Source organism: Bactrocera neohumeralis, chromosome 6, assembly GCF_024586455.1.
Source record: "Bactrocera neohumeralis isolate Rockhampton chromosome 6, APGP_CSIRO_Bneo_wtdbg2-racon-allhic-juicebox.fasta_v2, whole genome shotgun sequence".
Classification (NCBI taxonomy): Eukaryota; Metazoa; Arthropoda; class Insecta; order Diptera; family Tephritidae; genus Bactrocera; species Bactrocera neohumeralis.
In genome coordinates, this window is record NC_065923.1 from 62,688,578 (window position 1) to 62,705,519 (window position 16,942).

The window sequence follows — 16,942 nt, forward strand, 5'->3', positions numbered from 1 at the left end:
ATATGTATGTTGTTTCTAAAAGAAATGCACCTATGAAGGGTATATTAGCTTCGGTGCAGCCGAAGTTAACGTTTTTTCTTGTTTCGGTTATTTATGTTAATACATATTTACACAGTGATATATCGTGAAAAAAAAAAGATACTATACATAAATGTTTTTATTTAATTGAGGTTAGTTTGTTGGCATCATGAAGATATGTTGCGGAATTTTATTAATAAAAAACAAAACAAGCCAAAACGTTAACTTCGGTTGCACTATAATACCCCTCAAAGGTTCATTTGTTATATCATTGTTATTATTAAGATCAATAACTTTAAATAACCCCACAAGAAGTAGTCTAATGGTGTTAAATTACAACTTCTTGGAGGCCATTCATTGTCACAATTTCGTGAAAAATAATCGAAATAACGAAACCGCAATAATTCGGTGTTCATGTGCTGTGTGGCACGAAATAAGAAACTTTTGGAACCAGATGGTTGGAAATCAAGATCCCTTGTTAATCGATATAAAACGATGTTTATATTAATCCAGGCAGCTGCCTTATACTTTGATCAATTATGCCAAATTTCGTGAAGATAACACTGATCTATAGTTGTTTTGTTGTGGTAAATATACGATCGATTTTGGATATATTTGAACCCACAGTTCATAGAACTATTAATGCTTTTGAAAGGTTTGAAGTCGATTACACTACAAAAATCAGAATTCAAAAACAAAATGTCGATAACACATATGTATTTTATTTCAAAAACACACCTTTTATGTGATTTTCTTTCATAATTTTCCAGGTGGTAATATCTTTTTGTGGACCAGCAGTAATCTATCAGCATATGACGATACCATTATTCTATCACTGTTATAGCATTGACAGACGGCAGCGTTAAACCAGATTAATTGCATTTTTCGGGATTAGTTGTTTTGTTCCGTTGCTGAATCCAAGTTCAAAATTTTGGAGTTTATGAGATTTATTTGAATGCACAGTTCATAAAACCATTAATGCTTGTGAAAAGTTTGAACTCGATTACACTACAAAAATCAGAAGCCAAAATCAAAATGTCGATAACATATATTTTATTTCAAAAAAACACCTTTTATGAGATTTTCTTTTATAATTTTCCAGGTGGTTATATATCTTTTATGGACCAGCAGTAATCTAGCAGCATATGACGATACCATTATTCTATCACTTTTAGGTCATAGTTAAATTATTCTCTCTGTTCCTCACTATAATTGCCATAAATATTCGAAAATTTATGCAGAGGTTTCCGCTTCAAATTTGTTTGTAAAGTCTGATCGACATATTTTGCACAATTTCTTTATAAATTGGTGGTTTATTATTACCTAGGAAATTTTCGCCTATCAACACAAAACTTTTCCACGATTAACTTTCCAGAACAGTCAAACCTGTAATGAAATCTGTATCATTCATTAACTGCTGTATCATATTTTACACTTTTTAGCTTTTCCACTACAAATTTCACTAAAACAACATCCTTCCACGTTCAGCGCTTTGATAAATTGTTTTATTATTCCTAACTTAATCACGCTTAAAATCACAAAGTTCATTTCGAGAAAATATTTTTGGTGTAGATGTTCCACTCCATTTGGAGTCATCATTGTTTCTGAGTAGTCTAAGCGAATTACTTTTGAAACAAAAACTTGTAGATATCTAAATATTTGAATTTTAGTAAAACTTTAGAAATTTCCCCACAATTTTTTGCATATTTTCGTTAAGGAGCCTGAGAATAAGGATCAAGTGGCGCACTAAATTTTTATAACTAAAAAGCCGATATTTATGAAAATATTAAATATGCAATTGCCTTAAAAATAAGAGCACAAACAATATTTTTATGAACGAGGCCGCAATCTGGACACTTGAAGGTATCAAACTTTGTTAAGATATCCCGGGAAACAAAAAAAAAAGTATTTTTTTATAATTTTTTAAATACAAAAGTTTTGCATACGTTTTGTTTGACTTAATTTTGATCAGTAATTAGCGCTAGTATTAAACCTGTTTTGAGCATTTTTTGGACCCCTAGTTGAAATCAGTGCTGGTAATAAAGGACTTCAATAAACAACAAAGACATTTTTCACAATGCTAGTGCAAGTATTTTTTCATTCGCTTTGCACTATTATGTTTATGAATCTTATTTTGTTGTCCTTACATGACATACATATGTAAGTTTTCCCCTTTGATGTATGTGAATATATTAGTGTGAAATTTGTATTATTCACTTCGGGTGTTAACGACTGTTCACCGTCTATTGTTATTGTGAACGCATACGTACATACCTACATTCGACGAATAAAAGCCACTGAAAAACCTCCTTACTTTTAATTTTAATTACGTATACGACTAGGTGCCTTTTGACAAATACACCCGGCAACCAAAGTCGCTCTGACGTCACCTTGCTCTTTTTCCCCAGTTTTTGTTGTTATAAAGATAAAAAGCATCACACACAAGTTAGTATAATGATGAGCTTATTGAATTTTGAAACAAAACAGTAGAAATTTTAATCTCACATCAGCTAATGCAATATTTTAGTAGTTTTGCCTTGGCAGAAATACACTCGAAGCTTTGCTATTAGGAGGGACAGTCGCAAATAGAAGTAACATTTTGATGCTTATTGAACCAATATTAATTAGCAATTGCTCGACCTCAACCTTAATATTACTTAATAACAAAACCTAATAAAAATTGTTTATACATATATAATCTTTATATATTTTCGATAGATTTTATGCATTAATATCTTAATTAATCATTTGTAAAAATTACGATACATCACCGAAGTTGGATACTTTTAAACGCGGGCTTCAGGAAATTCAGGAAAGAAACGGTAGGAAATGATATACAAAGCAAAGTACTCAACTAATACAGTGGTAAATAAACTGTTTTTTTTTTTAACAAATAAAAATTACAATTAATTATATAATATAAAAGTATATATAATCATATAGAGCTCAATTTTTATAATAAATTTATAACCTTTTGGATTAGATTCTGCTATGAATATTCATATAATGTATGAACCATCTAGAAACAGTAAACTTTGTTTTTATTTTTTTGGCAACACCCTGCATTTACGTCTTATGTTTATATCACGATACAACTATGTTATTTACTCACGTGTAGTGGAGTTCTCTGACATTCTAACACATGTTATTTGTTTTGATTATACCGGGTAATGTTTTCTTTTTAAAAAGTTGAAATAAGTGTAATAAAACGGAAAATATAATGGGGTCCAACAAGCTGGAGTATGCTTCTTCTTTGGGTGGACATGTGAGTTTGCCTACGCATGTACAAACATTTCGCTATGCCGCTAATGTTGTGAGCGAAATGCGGCAACTTATTGATGAAGTCCGCAATCCTGTCAGTCGCAAATTAGTCTTCCAAACTTTGCCCAAACACATGCGCCGACGGGCTATGTCCCATCATCCAAAACGTTTGCCACGCAAGTATCGCGCAGCACATCGTTCTCAAATGGCTAAAGCTGGCAAACCACAGCAGACAAAGCGACCGTCACGCAAATTTCGACGACGTCCCGGTAATCTATTACGGGATTACTTGAGACGTCAACGTAAAAATATTTGGCTAGAAACACATATTTGGCATGCAAAACGTTTTCACATGGTTGAACGTTGGGGTTACAAGTTACCACAGTCGAGCTGTGATAAAACATATAGGGCATGTTATCGTGCTTCAGCCGAACACTGTTTACTGCAGGATATGTCATTCTATGCATGCATAGAATTGAAGGGAAAGTTAGCAGATTTACGTATAGGTTTTGCGAGATTAAGCAGCACTTGTTGTGGGTTTAGTATCGCTGCTAAGACATATCTCACTGGACGAAGAGAAGGCAGTATCGACTTATTTAGAGATGGTAAATATCCGGAATATGCGCTGGGGCGATTTTCTTTTATGTGGCAACCAATAAGTAACAATGAAACAAAAGATGAGGAGGAAATTTCACGTACCTTATGGCTTTGGGTGCATCCAAGTGCTTATCCAGCGGTAGTGGAGGAACTAATAAAAGTTTTCGAAGTGACTTCGTTAAATAGCATTAAAGTGCCTATAGAAACAGATGAAACAAAGCATTCTGCTCCCGAGCTGCCAAAGGATAATAAATGTAACTTTATTATAATTTAGTATATATTTTTATTTTTAATGACATACACTTATGTTCGCAGCATCCAAACAAATAAAACCCAAAGAATTGCGGCGTTTACAATTCATGACGAAAACTTTAGCCTTTGAGCATATCAAACGCTATGGTAATGTGAAAACCGGCGTAAAAATCAACGAATTAAAAGATACTATGAATCGCTTCCGTCTCACTGGTCATCTGGCACAAAGTGTACTACAACACACATTCAAGCCTAAGAACTTGAAAGATAGCACCGCCTCCACTTGGCTACATACGTTATTTGAACAAAATCCAGATTTTAAAAGTATACATGAAAATCAACTGGATTTTTGGCGGAACTGCAGTGATGTGGGCTCATCTGGCGAATTACTTTCTAACATGATATTGGCGCTTAATATTGAAGATCCTCGTTTGAACCGCCCAAAGAAACGTACGAAAGCGCAACCCAAACAGCCTTCAAGCGACAGCAATTCAGATTTTCTGTTTAATATGCCTGATAACTTAGCGCAAAGCATTTTATGGGATACAAAAATACGCGATGGACTATGCAAGAGCATGATAACCCCCAGTGAATATAGCAAACTACGCGGCAAACATGCTGTGGTGCCAGGTGTGCGTTGTCAATTCGAAGAGGACATGCAAGCAGTTCCCGTAATACTTATTCAACGTCCAGGTTCACAACGTCCGCAATATAAACGTTTAGGATACGGCTGTGGTTGGGACGTAATAATACCCGCTGGTTATGGCATGCCTATTTGGTTGTCATTAATTATGTGGGGCGCTAAACCCGGTGGTCTGCGTGAATTCGAATCAATCGCACGAGAAATGGGCACAGAGGAGTACTTGCCCGACACCATTGCTGGTATGTGCAGTTTCTTTTTTATAATTTCTTCTCATATATTAATTAAGTATCTTCATAAAATATAGGTCGCGTGCTGGCGAACACGCGTCATCAGGAATTACGTACCAAATATTTCCGCAAACCGCCAAATAGACGTCAAAACTACCAAAAATTGGCAATTATTAGTCCCTTCCGTGCGCCATTTTCCGAACTAGTACGCGATTGGAGCAGCAGTGCTTCTGCACAGGGTAACGCATTAACTCAAACCTTTCACATACTCCGTGATCGCGCGCTATTACAGCAATTACTGCTACATATACAAGGAAAGTGTAAAACATTTCCCAGTGAAATACCCGAAAATTCTCTAATACAATTGCACTTTCGTATGAAATCGCGCGGTAATTTAGAGGACTATTCGCTGATTTGTTTGCCGACACGTGGCGATTTCAAACGTAATCTCAAACAAATTAAGAAATCAAATCATGAGCCCGTCTTCAGCGAACCACTGTTGCCGGATTTGGCTGAACGCGAACGCAAACAGCTGCGCCAAGCTCATAAAAAGCTCTTAAAACGTTTACGCGCGCGACGTGTGCGGGAAAAACGTAAGCTACAGGTGTGTTTGTTTGTATATCTACCTAAATTTGTAATTTAATTATATTATTATTTATTTGCACACAGGAAACAAGCACTACTCGCGTATATATCAGAGCCGCCAATACAGCAACGCTTGTAGCAGCGCAATTAGAGCGCATGTGCAAGCTGTGGCTGCCGGAGGATTTTACTACGCTTTATACTGTGCGCAAACAATGCCAGCGTGAAGTATTCGGCTATGCAACGACAGCGCATTTCAGTTATACCGAGGCGACAGTCTGCGCCGTGGGCTATGTAACGCCGGCCGGCTTGCAACAATTGCTCACATTATGTCGGCAGTGTAATGTGCGCCAGCCAATGTGTCTTATGCGCAGTCCCAAAAGTCGCCACTATCGTTTTGCTTGCTTTAAGCTACATTTGGATGTATAAATATAGAATTTAGTCTGTATTTGTGGTATTTTATATATTGCATTTCTGTATTTTATTAATTATTTACTTCAATTTCATTATTCTTAGTTTTCATAGTGTTTTTTTTTTCTAACCTCTTTTTCGCTTCACATTTAGCTACTTCTAATAGTAATTATATAATATATATTGTAATAATATAGTTCAGTCACGCTACGTTATACGTTAAAGGTATAAGTTTCAGTTTAACAACTAGTAACAGCAGAAATTACCGTCTACATTTGACTACTTCTAAAAAACAATTAAATAAAATGTATTGCGCCAAATGTAAAAACGTGCAAAAATTAGTAAATGTTTTTGTTTTTTAAGTTTTCTTTAAAGCGTGCCTGTAAAAATACACGCCGAATTCGTTTGGAAAATTATTAATTCATTCATTGCTTTGAATAAACTATTTGCGAAAAAATGTATTTTTGAGTTGTTTGAGTTGCTGCTTTGTTGTATACCTTAAATTAAAGTTTTCACGTTTTTAGTTATTAGTTTCATGTTTATGAGTTTACGAGTTGCAGTTTTGTTGCATTAATAAAAATGTGTTTTGTTTGTGCCTCATACTCATCATCAACATTATCATCACATAAATCTTCAAAGAAAATCACAGATTTGCTACTATGATATTAGACAGCATTGAGCTGTGGCATTTCCGCTAACATCCACCGTTGAAGTATCACTTTTTCTACTGTCACCACTCTGCAAATACATATGAAGATAAAAGTGATGTACTCAAAATGAACAACAAACGAAACTAATGATACAACATTAAGTAGGACTATGAACAAAAAAGATTACAAATAATGCTTGAAGGTACAAAAACAAAATGCTTATATGAAAACAGGAAAGAAATATAAAATTTTTTACGCATTTGAATTTATATTTACTTTTATACAATAGTAATTGAATTCTTTATTTTAACGCTTTCTGATCGAGAAAATCGGTTTAATTTTCTTAAGCATAATCAAAACATTTCAAAAAATAACGATATGGTCGTGCGATAAAATAATAATGTGACTAATAATTATTTCAAAATATTCTATGTTCATATGTTGAAACTAAAAAACATAATTCTACGCTATGGGAATTGGGGAATGCATGAAACTAAAATGTTATATGCTTCATCACTATATTTTAATTCCCACACTATTTGAACGTTTTCGGCTGTGAGAAGGGAGGCTGTAAAGTAGAACTTAAGGAACAATAAGACTTTCAAACAAATTTGATTTAAGTTTTCCTGTCGAGTAACTTCATCAGTAAAAGAAACAAACTGCTGTGAACCAGACCGTGACCAACTACCTGCTGTTTATGTTAAAAATCTTATTTTATTTATGTAAAACACAAAACACATTTTAACTGGATTTTTCAACTGAGGAGTCTCTATAGTCGAATTTAAGATACAGTACACTCTATCTAAAAAACACAAAAAAAATATTTTTAACTGCTACCCCTGTCAAGCAACCTCAACACTAAAAACTTGCCAACCAGATCGTCGGCAACTACCTACAACAACAAGTACTTTGGAAGTTATATAATACATTTGATTTATTCCTACAATTCAATAGCTACTATCAAATACATATTTAATAAAAACTGAAGAAAAATTCACACGATTGTTACTTTATCGATACATATTCGATTAAATAACCGATCAATGGCTCTCAACTCAGCATCAAACTACTTAGTTTTCTAATTGTTTAAATTTCGTTAGTTTCAAATTAAACCTTCAGCTGTCAGTTACAAATGACACGTGGAATAAACAATAAATACACTTAACAATCATAGCAAAAACAGAATTTTTGTGTTTTTATTTTATCTATGTTTTTGCGTTTTAATTTTTCAATCAATCAATTTATATTTTGGTTTAGTTGGTAAAATCTTTATTGACAGACAAAAAGAATAATATATTAATGTTCAATTCGTAATTTTGTTTACAATCAAAAAAGGAACTTAATATATTTTACTTTTTAAACAATTTATTAATTTATTGTAGTTGCGTTCATTAAATAGTGTACTTTCGTTGTAATTAATGTAACTCAAATATTGCAAACAAATGAAAATTGTAGGTGCTTAACAGATTATTGCGATAAGTCCTTGCTTTCTGACTTAAGTAACCGTTTTGAATTTTTTTTTTTTTTTGAAATTTTGGCAAAAGTGTCACATACTCGTACGATATTTTTTTCTGCTAATCTGGCTTCTAAGCAACGTTTTATGTATTAGTTCATCTTTACATAAGTCTGTACTTATAATGTTTTAGCCAGATTATTATTTCTTTTTTGTATTTCGGTTTTAGCGCTAAAAATATAGATTTTTAAGTTTATGAGTAATACGTACGCGCTTAACTATGCACACTAATTATATGTATGTTCATTTTGTTTACTTGTATATTGTGTTTTAATTATTTTGCATTTTAATTTACCCAAGAGGCCAGTACATCCTAAAATTAGATAATAAAAAAATATTTAGAATATTATTTGGTTTATTAAAAATATATAGTTTTATGCGTATAAAATTTGCTTTACCCGCACATCATCCATTTCGTCATCCGATGAGGAATGTGATAGCCCATTGTATGTCTTAAATGTAACTTTCTTCATAAATGTCTTTAATAAACTAGCGCTTAATTGACCAAACTTGTATGGTACAACAGGATCGAAGTCACCATGTGCCTGAAAAACCTACAAATATAAACAATAGAACATATGTTAGTTAATCAATAAAACATATGTTAAGTAAATTTATTTCACTAGTACTCACTGGTATTTCGTCGGAGTTGGTTTTTATGCCTGGAAATTGCTTGTGCAATGGTAACCAACAGGATAGCGCTACAACACCAGCCAGCGGTTGATTGTATGTTAGCGCTGTATACAATGCTAATGCACCACCCTGTGAGAAACCACCCAGCACAATACGATTCGATGCTATACCTTTGGTGACTTCGTCATCAATCATACTTTTTATATTTTGAGCAGCACTTTTGATGCCCTCCTCATCTTCGGGACCCGATATATCGAGCGTACGTAAATCAAACCAAGAAGGCATACGAAAGCCGGCATTCAGTGACACCGGCATTGTGGGTGCTGTTGGACAGATTACTTTCATGCTGGGCGGACGTATTGTCGCCAACGCTGAACTCCATCCATGGCTGCAGGTATGCAAGGAAAAGGAAAGCAAAAACAGAAATAAAATAGTTGTTGATGGAAAAAGCATTTAATTTGTGTTTACAAATTAAATCAATTTAATGTTCATGCATACCGTATATATACATATATTCTTAATTAATTTAGTATTACATCAATATATTCAGACCGCACAGAGAAAACCTGGCCAAGGGTGATTGTAGCGAATTCTTGCATATATGTATATGCAATATTTCAGCGCGATATCTAAAAAAACTGAGGACTAGCGCTCGTATAAACAGTCAACTCAGCCTGATCATTTAAGTATATATACATATATACACATTACCTCCGACGTCTCCTTCTGGGTGTTACAAGCTATATATGTAAATATACCCTGTTCAGGGTCGAAAATTATGGTGTGTTCCGCTAACTCCAAGCAAATTTAGTGCAGTATTCTTGATACGAATTTGTAACTAAAAATTAAGAAAACTGCAAAATATAGTGTATTATGAAATTTGCAGTTACTAATTACATATTCATTGAATTATTAATGACACGTGCTGGGCCTTGCTTTAAATTAATAATAAACCAGACAACGCATGAACTTTGATTTAATAAACCGCACTGATAAGATCACTTAGTAGGCAATTTACAATACTTTTTGTTTTTGTTTAATGCTTACATAAAAATATAGTGACTATGCGATTTACGGAATAATAAAAAATTATAAGCAGTTTTTTAGGTATACAGGGTCAATATATTTCATACATTTACTAACTCATATTTCTAAACAAAAACAAAAAAGAACTTGCCGCTTTACGTAACAACTATAAAAAGTTTAATCCATCGGTCTGTAATTAATACACTGTACATGTACATTAGGGTGTACGTTAATTTCCAATGTTTATTTTATATTTTGACACATAAAAATCATTGGGACCTCTTTGAAGAGCGGAAAACTTTGTATTAGCATATAATTGTTTCGAAGTAGACGTTTCAGAGCGTTTGTAAACAAAAAAATTAATTTGGTAAATAACCCTAATATAAATGCATACACACAAAAGCAAAATTTATAAGTAAAATTTTGTTTCATCGTTATTTACATACCCAGTGTCACCTAAGCCGTGCATGAAGATGAGCTGTAAGGTCCGAAACGTATAGACACATTGAAAAATAGTTAGATAATGTCACATATATAAATACATATACATATAAGAATTTTCACAACTATGCAATTGACTTACGGTTGACGTATGTTTGGCGGTTGCCTCAATTATCACTGGCGCAATCGACATGCTGTTGCTTTCGTTTAACCACAATAATAGCCAACTAACAGTTGATACAAGTAAAAGTGTGATTAGCAAATATCCTGACACTAACAAACACAATTGTTTTCCCTCCACACGTCGTCGTTTGTACACCTCAATATTGTGTCCTACACGTGTGTTGTGCGTTGTGTTTCTTTTACGACAAATCAATTGTTTAAAGTTGATATTGTTTGCTGTAGCCACATACACACTGCTTGACGTTAAGAGTTATGTATAAGAATTGTATATGTTCATATGTACATGCATTCAGGTACAATTCAATTCAATTAAGATTGATGCACTCAGAAATTGTGCAAAACAATACCAAGCTCAGCGTTTAAAGTGACGGGATGGTTTGGGAGCGACGTGTCTGCACCTTTAATACATTATATGTAATCAATTTATAATTTGTTATTGTATATGTGTGCCTGACCTACCGCTGATTTGGCTAAACAAACTTTTGATAGCAGAATTTCCAATGATTGTTGTTGTTATTGTTGACACGTACCAACTGCAATGGATAAAAATTCAAATATGCATATAATTAAAATGTTATGGCACAATATAATAAACAGTGCATAAATGTACAGGTTATTGATTTTACTTCTGGGGGCGTCAAAGAGCGCACTAATTTAGCCACTAACAGATCCACGTAAACTAGTAATGTTCTGCCGACAACAATGTAATTATATTTTATATTTCTTAATAAACATTATATTTTATATTTCTCTAGTGCAATATGCACAATTTTATTTTACCAATTCTTATTAGTTTTTCCTGCTATAGCACCCAAATACTTGCTCTTACGACAATAGCAATGGCTCGAAAACTTCCCAACAACAGCGCAGGCAAATCCACAACGTTGCCAACACTTTATTTCAATTTCTGCAAAACTATTTTGACAAGTTATTGACAGCGCGACATAGTTATACATATATACATACTTTTGTAATCTGCACAATGTTAAAAGCGTAGAGCTGCCATTAGTTACATTAAATTTATGAGCAAACGATTTTATGCTAAAATTATAAAATGTTATAATTTTTTATAAGAAATTGAGAAAAATTTAAATGTCAATTACAGTGATATCAAATGTGCAATATATAATATTAATTAAAAATATATTATACGTTTTCACATATTAATGTGTGTTTACTCCGGCACCGACACCAGATTATTACTGAGCGCTCGGAAATCCAGCTGATACCTTTATAGGGTTATTTCTTGATGAGAATTTTACAACAACTACTATATCTGTTTCTTTATACCCTGAACAGGTAATATTATAGAGCTCTTGGTATTTGACTAATTGGATTAACCGTGAATAATATTTCGGCTTGCAGTATTCGGATAATTTTAAGTCGTCGACCAGATAACGTTTATCATTCGTTCTCTGTCTATGATAAACGTTCTCTGTCTATGATAAACGTTCTCTGGTACTACTATTCGAATAGTATTAATCGGTTAAGATTCATACGAACGGTTACAAACCGGTTATTCTAATAATCGGTTTTCAGTTTATTGACAGGATATCCAAATAATTGTTACTTTATAGGTTTTTTATATTAATCACTATTATAGTTAATAAGTGCAATATTGGTATCAATGATCTCAATCAAATAAAACCATAAACTCTAAATGTTTTTTCATATGTTTCAATTTTTCCAGCAGTTTTCTTTTAGAATATCACTTCCGCTGGTAACTCTCTTGACAGGAAATAGAAAGTTATGTACATACATACAAATATCGTACAAAAAAATTATAAATAAATAACATAATATTGGTAAAAAATTAAATTAAATTAAAATGTTTAATTTTTATGGTATTATATGAAAAAGCGTACAAAATTAAAAACAATTCAAATATTCCACACTTTCAAAAAAAGCTTTGCTTTGCCGATGAAAACAAAATTTTTAATTGAAAAGCTAACGAGTATTGAGTGATGTTCATCAGCAGCAAAAAGCTCTCGAAAACACATTTTGACTTTGCTTTAAGTTGTTTTGCAACTTTTTGTAGGAAAATAGTCGTGAAAAGAGCGCCGTTCGGACGTCTCCTAGCAAACCAAACCAATTTGCTATTTTTAAGCAAAAAATCAAAAAGCGAATCTCTGAAAATGCCGATACCAACAACAAAGTTAAACAATGACGTAGAAATGCCTATTATTGGATTTGGCACTTGGCGCGTAAGTGATGTTATAAATATTATGTAAAGAATGTATATTAATGTTTGAAAATTTGTCAAAAACATTTTTTTGCGTTTTCACAACAGAGCCCATGCAAATGTGCATATGTTTGCTGTTTGTGCAAGCATGACACTGCTTCGGAGCTTTTGCATGTGACATTGAATTGCAATAGCCTGTTGCAAGGAAAAAGCTTCAAGCCAATTTTCAATGTCATTGTTTTTATTTTACTTTTAAAGTTTTCGTTTATGTACATTTGTTTAGATGCCAGCGAATGATGTGACTCGTTTGGTGAAAGAGGCCATCGATGTCGGCTACCGGCACATTGATTGCGCCGACATTTATGGCAATCAAAAGGAGGTTGGCCTGGCAATTGAGGAGAAAATCAAAGAGGGTGTAGTGGCGCGGTAAACTTAGATAAATATCATGATATATTTTTTAGTTTTTTGACTATTGTGATATTTTTTATCATTAGTAAGGATCTATTCATCACTGGCAAGTTGTGGAACACAAAACACGATCCCAAATTAGTGGGTGCGGCATGCCAGAATGCTTTGAATTTATTAAAAATAACTTACTTCGATAATTACCTTATACATTGGCCCACCGGATTTGCGGATAGCGACGAAAACTATCCAAAAGACAAAGATGGTAACACTATATTCTCCGACATTGATTATGTGGATACTTGGTGCGCAATGGAAACTTTAGTAGACCAAGGTTTGTGCAGATCGATTGGGGTGTCCAATTTCAATATTGAACAACTACAACGAGTCCTGGATGTGGCGCGTATAAAGCCCGCCAATTTGCAAGTGGAATGTCACCCATATCTAAATCAAAACAAATTAATGGATTTCTGCAGTAAATACAATATTGTAATAACAGCATATAGTCCCTTAGGCTCGCCACACTCACCCTACGACAAGCCAGGCACACATAAACTTTTGCAACATCCGTTAATTGTGGAGTTAGCGCAAAAATATCAGCGGGCACCAGCACTCATATTGCTCCGGTATCAGGTACAACGTGGTAATGCAGCAATAACGATGTCCACAAAGCGTGAACATATGGCCGATAATCTCGATGTGTGTAACTTCAAACTAACGGATGCAGAAATGTTCGAAATTAACGCTCTAAATTTTAATGGACGTTACAATCTGATGCAAAAGTAAGTCAATGTACATATTTCAATGCTTATAATACTTTGTTTTTTTTTTTTCAGTGCAAAAGGACATCCGCATCACCCATTTGAGAACGAAAAAAATTAGTGCTGCTGGTATGCGAGAAAAACTTGAAAATATACATATGTACATACATACATATGTAGCTGTGAATTTTTAGAAATATACATACATACATATGTAACTGTTAATTATTAGAAATGTTTGTATAGTTTTATTGAGATTATTTAATAAAATTTATGTAGAATAATTATAACGGCTGAATTAATCGCTTAGTGTTGCTGTCGTGTTATATTAAAGACAGCCTAAAAGCATGCTAAATCAAATAACCAGTTCAGTTATATTAAAAATCATAAAAACTGCGAAATCTTTTTATAATAAAGAAATACCTGTAAAATTGTTAATACTACTATTATAAAGAGGAAATATTTATTTCATTGTTGGTGTATTCAAATTGAATAGACACCGAAACTACTTGACGGATTTGCAAAATGCTTTCGCCGTTAGGATCTTTACAAAAAACAACTAAGAAATTCCTTACATAGCCTGCGCATCGAATACTATTGATTTCAAAACAAAATAATGCACTACGACTTTGCAGAACATTATACATATATAGAATATATATAAATTATTATGGTGACGAGAAAAGTTGAAATCCGGTTGACTGTCTGTCTGTCCGTCCGCCCATCCGTCCGTGCAAGCTGTAACTTGAGTAAAAAATTGAGATATCTCGATGAAACTTTGGTTCCTTAGTACAAAAAAATTTCAAGTACGTAGGTGGTCGTAATCGGACAACTGCCACGCCCACAAATCGCCATTAGCCGAAAACATATAAAGTGCCATAACGATACTGTTAAAAACTACTAAAAGCGCGATAAATCAATAATTTATGGTATGAGAGAGCTTTCTGGGAGCTGGTGTGAAAATTGGGATGGGCGTGGCACCGCCCACTTCTTGTTGAAATTCCGTATCTCAGAACCCAAACCGTAATATTAATCCTAATCAAAATTAATTACTTTATACTCAAGACTGATTCATATAACTTTTTTAAATTTTCCGATTCGGACAAACCATTCGAAAGATATCACGATTTAGGCGTCATCGGACTAAGGAAGAGGAGTCAATGACATCCAATAAAGTGCAGCGTGGCTGACACGTCCAGTTATATACATATACTCGTATTATACCGAGGATACCGATGTTTCCAACTGTACTACCTATCCCATTTAAATGGCTTTTATTGTCGGTAAATATATCTCGTTAACTATTAACAAGTCAGCTAAAGTGAGAAGGCAAAACATCCCCTCCACAGCGTTGTGCGCTGGGTTTGGTACCCGCCACGTAAAAAACGCCCCCCAAGAAAGGGAACAAAAAGCCTCGGACTGATGCCCAGAGCATACATACTAAAATTATGGAGTGAACACTTCTCCAGCCTGCTGAATGGCAGTGAAAGTATAACATCAGGAGAAGGTGAACCCCATTCACCAATCGATGACGACGGAGCAGATGTACCATCGCCCGACCATGAAGAAGTTCGAATAGCAATTACCCTTACATATGAAGAACAACAAAGCGACGGGAGCCGATGGAAGGTTAGCCGAGATATTCAAACACGGAGGCGAAGAACTGACAAGGAGCATGCATCAGCTTCTTTGTAAAATATGGTCGGACGAAAGCATGCTTAACGATTGGAATTTAAGTGTGCTCTGTCCAATCCACAAAAAAGGAGACCCCACAATTTGCGCCAACTACCGTGGGATAAGTCTCCTAAACATCGCATATAAGGTTCTATCGAGCGTATTGTGTGAAAGATTTTAACAAACTGATTGGACCTTATCAGTGTGGCTTTAGACTTCGAAAAACAACAGCCGACCAGATATTCACCATTCGCCAAATCTTGGAAAAACCCGTGAGAAGAGAATCGACACACTCCACCTCTTCGTCGATTTCAAAGCTGTTTTTGACAGCACGAAAATGAGCTACTTTTATGCCGCGATGTCTGAATTCGGTATCCCCGCAAAACTAACACGGCTGTGTAAACAGACGTTGAGCAATACCAAAAGCTCCGTCTGGATCGGAAAGGACCTCTCCGAACCGTTCGATACCAAACGAGGTTTCAGACAAGGCGACTCCCTATCGTGCGATTTCTTCAGTCTGCTGCTGGAGAAAATAATTCGAGCTGCAGAACTTAATCGAGCAGGTACAATCTTTTATAAGAGTGTACAGCTGCTGGCGTATGCCGATGATATTGATATCATCGGCTTCAACACCCGCGCCGTTAGTTCTGCTTTCTCCAGACTGAATAAGGAAGCAAAGCAAATGGGTCTGGAAGTGAACGAGGGCAAGATGATATATCTCCTGTCATCAAACAGTCGTCGCACTCGCGACTAGGCTCCCGTGTCACTGTTGACGGTCATAACTTCGAAGTTGTAGATAATTTCATCTATCTTGGAACCAGCATTAATAGCAACAATAATGTCAGCCTTGAAATCCAACATAGAAGACCTCTTGCCAACAGGTGCTACTTTGGACTGAGTAGACAATTGAGAAGTAAAGTCCTCTCTCGACGAACAAAAACCAAACTCTATAAGTCACTCATTATTCCCGTCCTGCTATATGGTGCAGAGGCATGAACGATAACAACATCTGATGAGTCGACGTTACGAGTTTATGGTCCCTTGCGCATAGGCCACGGCGAATACCGAATTTGATGAAATGATGAGCTGTATAAGATATACGACGCCATTAACATAGTTCAGCGAATTAAGAGACAGCGACTGCGCTGACTAGGTCATGGCGTCCGAATGGACGAAAAAACTCCAGCTCTGAAAGTATTCAACGCAGTACCTACCCGCCGTGGAGAGCAGAGGAAAAAAGAAGACCTCCGCTCCGTTGGAAAGAGTGGAGGTGGAGAAGGACCTGGCTTCGCTTGGAATTTCCAATTGGCGCCACGTTGCGAGAAGAAGAAACGACTGGCACGCTGTTATTGAAAGAAGAGGAAGAAGGTCAAATATTCGCCCAATTTTATCTATTTTAAGCACAAAGATGCACTGTTATGAGTAAAACACGCTCTCTTATTTTCGTGTGTTAACTCATATATTGGCCGATATATGCGGTACA

General features: G+C 34.8%; 3 protein-coding genes across 3 annotated transcripts; 2 read left to right on the forward strand and 1 right to left on the reverse strand.

The window, feature by feature from the left end:
* Positions 1-3,147: 3,147 nt before the first annotated feature.
* Positions 3,148-6,244, forward strand: LOC126763154 (ribonucleases P/MRP protein subunit POP1). The gene is made up of 4 exons (XM_050480411.1): positions 3,148-4,130; positions 4,192-5,010; positions 5,076-5,602; positions 5,668-6,244. Exons 1-4 carry the CDS (start codon positions 3,239-3,241, stop codon positions 6,007-6,009), a joined length of 2,580 nt encoding a protein of 859 aa, XP_050336368.1. The 5' UTR covers positions 3,148-3,238; the 3' UTR covers positions 6,010-6,244.
* Positions 6,029-10,490, reverse strand: LOC126763218 (acyl-protein thioesterase 1). Its single transcript, XM_050480526.1, has 6 exons — positions 10,397-10,490; positions 10,260-10,291; positions 8,788-9,175; positions 8,553-8,708; positions 8,450-8,467; positions 6,029-6,729 (listed from the first exon to the last, which is right to left on the reverse strand). The coding sequence occupies exons 1-6, from the start codon at positions 10,445-10,447 to the stop codon at positions 6,649-6,651; spliced, it is 726 nt and encodes a 241-aa protein (XP_050336483.1). The 5' UTR covers positions 10,448-10,490; the 3' UTR covers positions 6,029-6,648.
* A 1,911-nt stretch (positions 10,491-12,401) lies between these two features.
* On the forward strand, positions 12,402-14,075 carry LOC126763197 (aldo-keto reductase family 1 member B1-like). Its single transcript, XM_050480492.1, has 4 exons — positions 12,402-12,641; positions 12,903-13,045; positions 13,114-13,806; positions 13,861-14,075. Exons 1-4 carry the CDS (start codon positions 12,402-12,404, stop codon positions 13,904-13,906), a joined length of 1,122 nt encoding a protein of 373 aa, XP_050336449.1. The 3' UTR covers positions 13,907-14,075.
* The last annotated feature ends 2,867 nt before the right edge of the window (positions 14,076-16,942 follow it).